Source organism: Berghia stephanieae, chromosome 11, assembly GCF_034508935.2.
Source record: "Berghia stephanieae isolate SIO BIC M18660-M18661 chromosome 11, UCSD_Bste_1.3, whole genome shotgun sequence".
Lineage (NCBI taxonomy): Eukaryota > Metazoa > Mollusca > Gastropoda > Nudibranchia > Aeolidiidae > Berghia > Berghia stephanieae.
The window spans coordinates 28,572,077-28,582,076 of record NC_088370.1 but is presented as its reverse complement, the minus strand read 5'-3'; the positions used below and the strand labels follow the sequence as shown (position 1 = coordinate 28,582,076).

At 36.4% G+C, this 10,000-nt stretch overlaps 1 protein-coding gene across 13 annotated transcripts in view; it reads left to right on the top strand.

Annotated features, from left to right (window-relative positions):
- The window catches only part of LOC144957401 (uncharacterized), a 57,330-nt gene that overhangs the window by 35,625 nt on the left and 11,705 nt on the right, over positions 1-10,000 (top strand). For 6 of the 13 annotated variants that reach the window (XM_078888678.1, XM_078888677.1, XM_078888680.1 and 3 more), the window contains exon 3: positions 7,711-7,963. The exons of 2 other annotated variants lie outside the window; for them this stretch is intronic. In XM_078888678.1, the coding sequence (XP_078744804.1) occupies positions 7,736-7,963 (228 nt within the window). In that variant the 5' untranslated portion in view covers positions 7,711-7,735. Of the gene's footprint in view, positions 1-7,710; positions 8,000-10,000 lie in introns of all 13 variants that reach the window. 5 more of the 13 variants (XM_078888676.1, XM_078888671.1, XM_078888674.1 and 2 more) reach the window with 1 other exon arrangement.

Here is a 10,000-nt window from a genome sequence, read left to right as displayed (position 1 = left end):
ATTGATGACTCGGTTGGACGAAAATCGGAATATAGATCGCTCCCATTGTCAGACTAAAGCTTGGAAATTCTGGCATTCTGGCCCAAGGTTGTGGAATTTACTACCACTTGAGATATGTTCTTCGTCTTCACTAGAGGAATTCAATCGTCGATTGAAGAGATTCTTATTCCGACAGGCTTTCTTTTGATTATGTGTATAATTAGTGTTAGGGTTTAATCTATGTTATGCGCCCAGAGCCCTCCTGATGAAGGGATGTTTGGCGCACTATAAATCTATACCTTTATTATTATTATTAAATTACATAAAGCTTGAGTTTTCGAAGTTGTTCATTTTGATATGGATGCTGAAATCAGTACTACAATTGTACTAATAGGTAGTTTTTTCACAAGCATTCAGCGCCGTCGTCCTCATCATCATTATTATCCTCATCATCATAATCATCTTAATTATCGTGATCATCATCCTCATCATCATCATCATCATCATCATCATCATCATCATCATCATCATCATCATCATCATAAGCATCATCATCATCATCATCATCATCATCATCATCATCATCACCACCATCATCATCATCATCATCATCATCAACATCATCATCATCATCATCATCATTATCATAATCATCATCATCATCATCATCAGCAGCAGCAGTATCGTATTCATTACCATTACCATCATCATCATCATCATCATCATCATCATCATCATCATCATCATTATCCTCATCAACAAAATCATAACCATCATCATCATCATCGTCATCATCATCATCATCATCATCATCACCAGCATCATTATTTCATCATTATCATCACCAATATCATAACCATCATCTTCGAGATATCATCATTATCATCAACGTCAACATAATCGTCACCATTGCACCACCAGAACAAACACCGCCACCACTATGACCACCACCACCATCACTAACACCACCATCATCACCACCACCACCAGCACGACCATCCACACACCAATCTCTTCACCACTCACCCCAACCCATGTCATAACAAACCCAATCACAACAATATCGATCACCCTAACCCTACATTAATTGGAACACTCCAAGCCCTACATCCTTGTTAGTCCAACTCAAGTCCTACAGGTCACATGTTTGTCCCTCACTGCCCAACACCGCTCTGTCCTGACAAAACACAACAGAAAGTATGCGCTTGGCTAAGAAGCTCACAACATTGCCATCCGGAAGTATAACGGACCAACACACAAACCTATGTGTGACCTTGAACGTTTATAATCTGGTTAATACAGTTTAGTGAGAATTACTCATAAACGCGGATGGCAAAAACAATTTTTAAAACCGTGAGTGACGTTATCTTCAATCAATCTATAGGGAATAAAAGTGATGTCAAAGAACTGGTTCCTATTTCATTGGAAGTGTAAAACTACTCTTCCGGACGACTGAATACATTCCTTGTGTAATTCATATTCTGGTCTCAGAGTGATGGCATCTTATTGTCTAGTCTAAATAATATATGCTAGTCATCAACAAAGATCATTCATCCTCTTTCTTTAACGTCCTGTAATCCTAAGAATCTGCCAATACTTCCTGCTACTGAAATAGTTATACCACCTTTATGTAACCTATTCATTATTAGTACTCTAAAGGACTGGATACATATACACTTCCAAGGATTAAGGAACCAAAAGAGGAGAGGGTTTAGTGTCCAAACTTTTCTGCCCTATTTCAATCCAATCCCATCCAATCAAATCCATATTCAGGAATCCCAAATATTTGTTTTTCCGGCTCTTTAGAGGATTTTTCTTCTTCAATGTTGTGAACTTCTTAGCTAAGCGCATACTATCTATATATCCTTTCTTGGGTTTTGTTGGTGGTCTTGGGACGGCTATTTTTCTAGTATTTCTTTAAACATGATCTTCAGCTCCTTCTCTCTTTCAGTTTTATCCAGGTTCCCTTTGCTATCATATTTTTATTTTATTTTGTCTATTGTCATATTTCTTATGGACAAATCTGCAGGCCCGCCAGAAGAAAAATCTTTTGGGAGAAATTCCATATGATACTATTTTTCTGATTTATTTGTATATTTTCGTAGGTGCTTGCCTTGTATCAGTTTTTTTTTTATCCAAAGAAAGAAACAAATTTACCTCTATCAAGACACTAAAAGCCTAGTTTTCATTATTTTCTTGGTTTAAAACTTCCCAGTCGAGCGAAACTTTGCTGTCATCTTGGTTAGTTATCAGTTGTGCCTGAAAGTCTCTGGGCGTTCAAATCCTATCAACTGGGTTGGGTTCCCCTACCTCCGATAGTGGGCAGGGAGGTACTTGCTGTGTCTTCTATACCCCTATACTTGTTTTCCAATTATTTTCTGTCTTTGTACTGGAATGAGATTACTTAGTTTTGTCCTGACTCTACCAGAGACCTTGGCTGGGAGGAAAACAGTCGAATGTATAATTATAGTTTTGGAAGATTACATTTTCCCCTTGTAAATCATCTCTCTGTTGTGTACTGTTATTTCTTATTTTTAACATCTGATTTATAAACATTTGAGTGTATTCCTCTTAGTGGGATCCTGTGTTGGTGCCTGGGTGAGACTTTTAGGTGATCTCAAACTAAGAACACACTGATAGTGGGCTCTTGGAATCTATACCCGTTCCCTATTTGAACCAGTCCCCCTTGTCTAACTCTTTCCTCAAGTTCTTTTAATTGTATATCTAGAATGTTTTTACTATTACTATCCAATTTTCTACCTTATTACTGACGCTGAAATGACCTGAATGTGTTGCAAGCGCCGTAAAACCCATAAATACAAACAAAACAAAAATCCCATCAATCCTAGATACCCGTAATTGAAGACACAAAATGTATCTGTTTACCATTAATCCTACGAATCTAGTATCTTTCTTTGGACAAATAAAACGTAAATTTTAATTCCGGGCGAGTAACTTGGTATATTTACTAATATTTACTCATTGAAGTGGCGCCTCGTTATGGAATTTCTCCTTAAGTTTTCTTCAAATACTGACCGATTAAAATGACCATCAACTTGTCAGAAAAAAACTCAATTTTGAGACAGCCAATTTCTCATACTTTGAGCATTTATATAACTAAAATTTCTCAAAGTGCTTTACGAGGCCCCCGAGCCAACAACAACACTTAACATGTAGGATGACAAGACATGATGCCTGTTAAGCGATATTACATCATTTATTTTAGAACAGACACAATGAAGTAAAAAGGCCAGATATTCATTTTACGCCTGAGTACGGTGAGAAAATAAGAGTAAAGAGCATTTTCCAAAGTGTCAATTGAAGGAAGAGTCTTCTGGCCAAAATTTTAAATATCTGTTGTTGTTTTTTATTCATAATATATATTGTTGTTGGTTGGCTTGTGACCTCTTGTAAAGCGCTTTGAGTACTTTTGATAGATTTAATAGATTGTGTACTATAGAAAAACTCAAGTTTGTTTTGTTTGTATTTTGTTGGTTTTTTTTTTGTTTTTTGTTTGTTTTTTGTTTTTTGAGTTGGTTGGGTTTTTTTTAATTTGGTTTATTTGTTGTTGTGTTTTTGGTAATATTCTCTTTGATTGCCGTCCGGTCATCGGGTACGTGTCATTATATTTAAATAGCCTCACGTCATGGTTTTATTAGTGGGTTTTTTGGTCACTTCTTTAACCCTCTCCTTACCAACTATAGGAAAATCGTCGCATTCGTTACGATACAACCTACATTTTTCTTATTCAAATTTCTTTTGTACATCATAAAATTTAAAGAAAATGAACAGTGTGTGTGTGTTGTAGAGTTTGTTCTACTAAAGAAATTATGTATCGCACGAGTTTTATTGCTATTATCTCTGAGTGGTAAAAAATATATTTTGTGTTAGTTAGGTGTGAAGTTTTGAGGAAAATCCAGGAAAATGGCTGGTAAGGAGAGGGTTAAACCTGGCCAATAAATAATCTCATTCTTGTTTCCAGCGGTGAGATGAACAATAAATTTACCTACGTTAGCATTATTTATATTTGATGTATGTACAATGTTCTATTAGACTTGTCCAAAGAAGTGAATGGTATAGAAAGACGTCATTATCGATACATTTAATTCAAAAGGTCGATCGATATATTTCTAATCGATTTTTCAGCTAATCGATTGTAATAACAATACATAATAGGTTTATCGAAATACAAAAAGAAAACAATATATCTTTGTTTTGGCTTCGAATCGAACCGGGATATGCCCGACCCCAGCAATGTTAAATAATTGTTATTGTTCAAGTTAACAGCAATACTATTATATTATTCCTCTATATAAATGACTTGATTGTGTCATGTTTTAACGAAGGCGGATATCTAGATTAACTTCATTCATCGTTTTTATAGCCTTTGTGTTTCTGCCGTACTCTGGAACCCCCCCCCCCCCCCCCCCCCCCAAAAAAAAATAAGAAAAAAAAAATTAAAATTTGGCCAGAAAAACTCGTCCTTCAATAAATATCGATCGATTAAAATGACTCTCATCTTGGCAAACACTCTCAAACCTGGGACTTCACGAATTCTTGATTAAAGTCCCAGGTTTGAGAGTGCTTGCCAAGATGAGGGTCATTTTAATCGATCGATATTTGAAGAGACGCATTTTCTGGCCAAATTTGTAATTACCTGTTTGCCGTGTTTGTCGATTCATATTTCAAAAGTTTGTTAAAGAATGCTATTGTTCTATTTTTTACCAGATAACGGGTTTATCCAATTGCATGCTATCGCCAATTCGTGGTAAATAGATACGCTATTATTTTGTGTAACTACAATGTGATATGCAAGATCTTTTAGTCCATTGATTATTCATAAATCGAATTAACCCATTACATGCTGGCTTCCATTCACTACAACCTTAAACCAGATTTGTTCATTAAAGAAAAAACAACTATACCATTTTTATAGCCACTAGAGGTGCTCAAAGCGCTTCTTTTTTTAATGAGCTTTTTTATATAGGGCAATATCCACTAAACGTGCTCAAAGCGCTTTACAAGGGGTCCCTGGTCAACAGCAACATTTAACATGTAGGACGGGACATCATAACGCCTATTTGGCGATATTACCATTTTTTCGGACAAATACAACGCTGTTAACGGCCAGGTACTCATTTTACACCTAAGTACGATGAAAGAATGTGAGTAAAGAGTCTTTTCCAAGGACTGAACTATGCTCCGTGCGCGAGGCTCGAATCCAGGACCTTCCGATCCGAAAGCGAGTGCCATACCACTAGACCACATAGCCGCTTCCATTCACTACAACCTAAAGCCAGATTTGTTCATTTAAAAAAAAAATAACTAGACCATTTATATAGTCACTAAACGTGCTCAAAGCGCTTTACAGGGGGTCTCTTATCTTAGCCAACAGCAACACTTAACAAGTAGGGCGAGATATAACGCTTGTTATGCGATATTACATGTTTAAGGACACAGACAACACTAATGATAACTAACGGCCGGGTACTCATTTTATACCTGAGTATAGTGAGAGAGTGTGAGTACAGACCCTTTTTCAAGAACTCAATAATCCGCCGCTCAGGACAATAGCAATTGCTTGCTACCCTTTTGGATAGGACGCTAGTCTATCGCAAAGTACTTTCCGCTAAATCTAACAGACCCAGCAGCCCAAACACTATTTGGGTAGGCAGGGCGTTCGAAAAAAAAATCTCGTTTCACCTGGCAAACTCAGTCCCTTTGAGTGTGATGCGAGTGCTCTACCATCTTATCTTATCTTATATTAGCTTATCTTATCTTATCTTATTAAAGGCTAAATATAGGAATTATCCTTTAAATGCCTTATGCTTATAAGTTTATAATTACAAAATCTCATATAGATAGAACGAAGTTCACGTCACTCAGGTCTTTGTTATTGTTTTTTTTTTTTGTTTGTTTGTTTTTTTAATGGTTTTTTTTTTTTTTTTGCCATACATGTTTATGAGTAATTCTCACTAAAATGTATTAACCAGAATATAATAAATAGTTACACATAGTCTTGTGTTTTGGTCCGTGATACTACCGAATGGTAATGTTGTGAGCTCCTTAGCCAAGCGCATACTATCTACAGAAGGATAGAAATTGACTTCACACACACTCGTTTGGGTAAAGTGCTCATACTATCTAAGCCTAGCTTGTATTGTATCAGGACCCCCTTTGCGATCGAGCTTTGTGTATTAAAAAAACAATAGTTTTATTTTTCGAAATTCACATGGTGTTACTTATTTTCATAAACAGCAAGCGTGTGGTTGCGGTGGTTCTTTTTTACGCGAAACCCGCCGGAACCCGCCGAAATCCGACAAAATCCGACAAAGTTATGGGAAGTAGGCAGCAGTGGGGAATGAACCTGGGACTCAGGGAAGTGTACATCATTGGGGAGTGAACCTGGGACTGGGTTTCCTTAAAAAGCAATTACTTTTTTACGAAACCCATTGTCGCAACGTGAACAATAATAGGGATTAAGTTGTTTTTGTTAAAGAAAAAAAAAAAAAACTAGATGCCGACAGTGAGGTTGAAACCTCCCGGTTGAGAGTGCAATGCCTTTATTTCCCTGGATATATTTGCGGGTTCTGTACTAGTACTTTGCGTTATACTAGCGTCCTATCTAAGGGGTAGCAAGCAGTTGCTATTGTCCGTTTCACGCTATAGATAGTTCGAAGATGATGTCACTCAGGTCTTTGTTATTGTTTTTTGCCATCCGCGTTTATGAGTAATGCTCACTGAACTGTATCAACCTGACAATAAACGTTCATGGATACACACAGTTTTGTGTGTTGGTCCGTTATACTTCCGGATGGCAATGTTATGAGCTTCTTAGCCAAGCGCATACTATCTATAGAAACCGGGGGGTGGGGGGGGGGGGGAATAAACTCCGGGCTCCCTGGACCAAATGGCTCTGAAAAGGACTACTTTTTTTCACTAGTAAAATATAGAGCCATTTGGCCCATAGAGTCGGAGTTTATTCCGGTTTCTATAGCGTGAAACGGACAATACACACACACACACACACACACACACACACACATATATATATATATATATATATATATATATATATATATATATATATATATATATATATATATATATATATATATATATATAATGTAAATTTTCACTCACATTTTTTGTCGAGACTGAGAAAAACACAGAAACGAGTCGTCTCGGCAAAAAATGTGAGTGAAAATTTACATTATATATTAGCTCTAACCACCATTATCGAGCACTTTCGTACCTACAAGTACCCACCAACACTCATAAATAAATATATATATATATATATATATATATATATATATATATATATATATATATATATATATATATATATATATATATATATATATATATATAGTGCTTTTTTCGCCAAGCGAAAACGTCTATTTGTTTATATTTCAAGATCATATTTGCGGACGAGACGAGCCAAATAATTCTCTGCGTCTGTCAAGACTTTAAGTGATGAATTCGTGTTTTTATCGTTTTTGTTTTGAGCTGAGGAAAGCTTTTGAGCACAAAACGTTTTTGTTTTATTTGGGTTATTTTTTATTTTATTTTATTATTATTATTTTATTTATTTTTTTGTCATTTTTTTTCTTTGGGGGGAGGGGGGGGTGTATTTTGTTCTTTTTCGAACCTGTTGTATTCATTTTGTTCACAACTCCTTTAGATTCGTGGCTTTTGCTATCTTCAAATTGTCTTCTTTGTTTGCAGCATCATCGGCAACTTTCACAGCAAAATGGCGGAAACCAAAATCATACCATGGGAGCTAAAGGCACTTATCTGCAGTCATCTACTCGCCACATACAACAAACGGTACCTGGAATATTTTGGAATGTCTCCTTACGACAAGCGCAACTTTTTGGCGGCAGCAGGAGTTACTCCCCTTGATATCCCGGATATACGGAAAACTCAGAGACGGGTGGCAGCTCTGTTAGGGAGAGATCCGGTTGAACTCTTTCCTGCTGTAAGGAGAGGACCCCTTATTTTTTCCTCTTACAGGGTTTGATTCCATTCTATTCTTAGAAAACAATATGTGCAATGTCAACTAATAGTTCAGTTTTTCCGAGCACTTGCTTCATACGCAAAGGAACTGAAATCGACTATGGGTGAAGTCGAGCTTTTTTTCTGACCCCCCCCCCCCTCCCCCCACCCCCGCCAATCCCCCATGTCCACCCAGCAACGATTAGGTAGGCGGGTCTGTTAGTTCTAGCGGAAAGTTAGTGCTTTGCAATAGACTAGCGTTTTAAGAAGTGTTTTTAAACTTTTTTTTTTAACAGCTAACCAATTACTTTTGTTCCTTTATCTCCTCTTTCTTTCTTTCATTCTTTTCTTATAACTATTTAATCAGTCTGTTTTGTTGCTATGCTGTTGTCGTCGCTTTTTCTCATTAATTGATTGCTTTAGATTGACGTGTACATTTATGCAAATAAGTGCAAGTCGCTTTATAAACTTCTCTTTGCTACAAATATAAATGAGTGGCCTTTGACTAAAACGTTTTTGTTAATTGAACAACACATTGCTTTATACGAAGGCTGCTTATCTCCTACTGTGTGGTTTGCGGTGTGGCTTGCTTTCCTTCACTATTATAGTTTCTATAATTTATGCTTTATCAGCTACAAATTAATGATGTTGAAAAGAATAACAAATAATGACTATATAATTATTTTATAAATTCAATTTATTTGTGTGTAGTTGCCTAACAGGCAAGACGTGTTTTTGTTGTTGTGACATTTCTCTTCAATTTTTACCGATTTCAAGGATTTACACGTCTTATTTCAATTCAATTTTTATTCAAGGATTTTTGTACAACACGTAAGATACCATTGTGATATTGCTTTAATTATATTTTATACGGTTTTGACATCATTTTTATCGAAATTGTTTCGGACTATTTTACAATGTTTCACCAAGACCCCGCCATTTTTACTCGTTCTCACAACCAATTTTTACTGTCGGCTGTCGTTGGACTTTTATTCACCCTGCGCTTTTATTGTTTACAAATTGAAAACACACATTCCGACCTCAAACGTGAACACCATTACAATCAACAAAAGATTGTCTGTAAACGTGGTGGTCGACGTAAACAACATGTAATTGAAACAACAGTCCCGCGACGTCCAGTGAACTGTCATCGTTCAACTCGACCACCACAGACGTTAACAAAAATATTGACAAATGACACAAGACCAAGTCATGGAAATCATAACATTTGTATTGGCCATATTAACGCACAGTCATCGAGAAACAAGACATTCGATATAATCGATGTCATAGATCAACACGATATCGATATTTTATATATAACTGAATCATGGTTGCGTCAGTTCGGTGATGAACCTATAATGAAAGAAATGACACCTCCCGGCTACAAGATGGAATCGTTCCCAAGAAATGGACGATCAGGAGGGGGGATCGCCATCATATACAAACACGCTCTTTCGTCTAAAATACAAAACAGGCCCATTTCGTTCAAAAGTTTCGAGTGTGTCCAAACCACATTGACCTACCCTCAAATTTCATTTTTAATCACTTGTAGCTACAGACCACCCCAAGCAAAAAGAACAAACTGAGACAGAATGATTTTGCTGACGAATTTTCAGATTTCGTATCAAAAGACACATCAAATAAGCGAAAAATTTATATCGGCGATTTTAATGTTCAGTTTGATGTTGATCAGAATAGTCTCGTTAAAATTATAAAAAATATGCTGAATGAACATGGCCTCACTCAGTTAGTGACCTCTCCAACTCAAAGATTGGGGCACATCTTGGACTGGTTCATCATTGACACACCCTCGCTTGTTGAATCAATTAAAAATATCAAAAAAGAAATTTCAGACCACAATCTGATTCTGGCAACTCTCAAATGCATCAAAGAGAAAGCAAAGAAAGTCAAGATAGTGTCTAGGGATACCAAAAAAAATAGACATTAGTTCCTTCAAAAACAATCTGTCAGAGGAACTAGGAAGAATGGATATACCATCAGCACAGAAAACAGACGA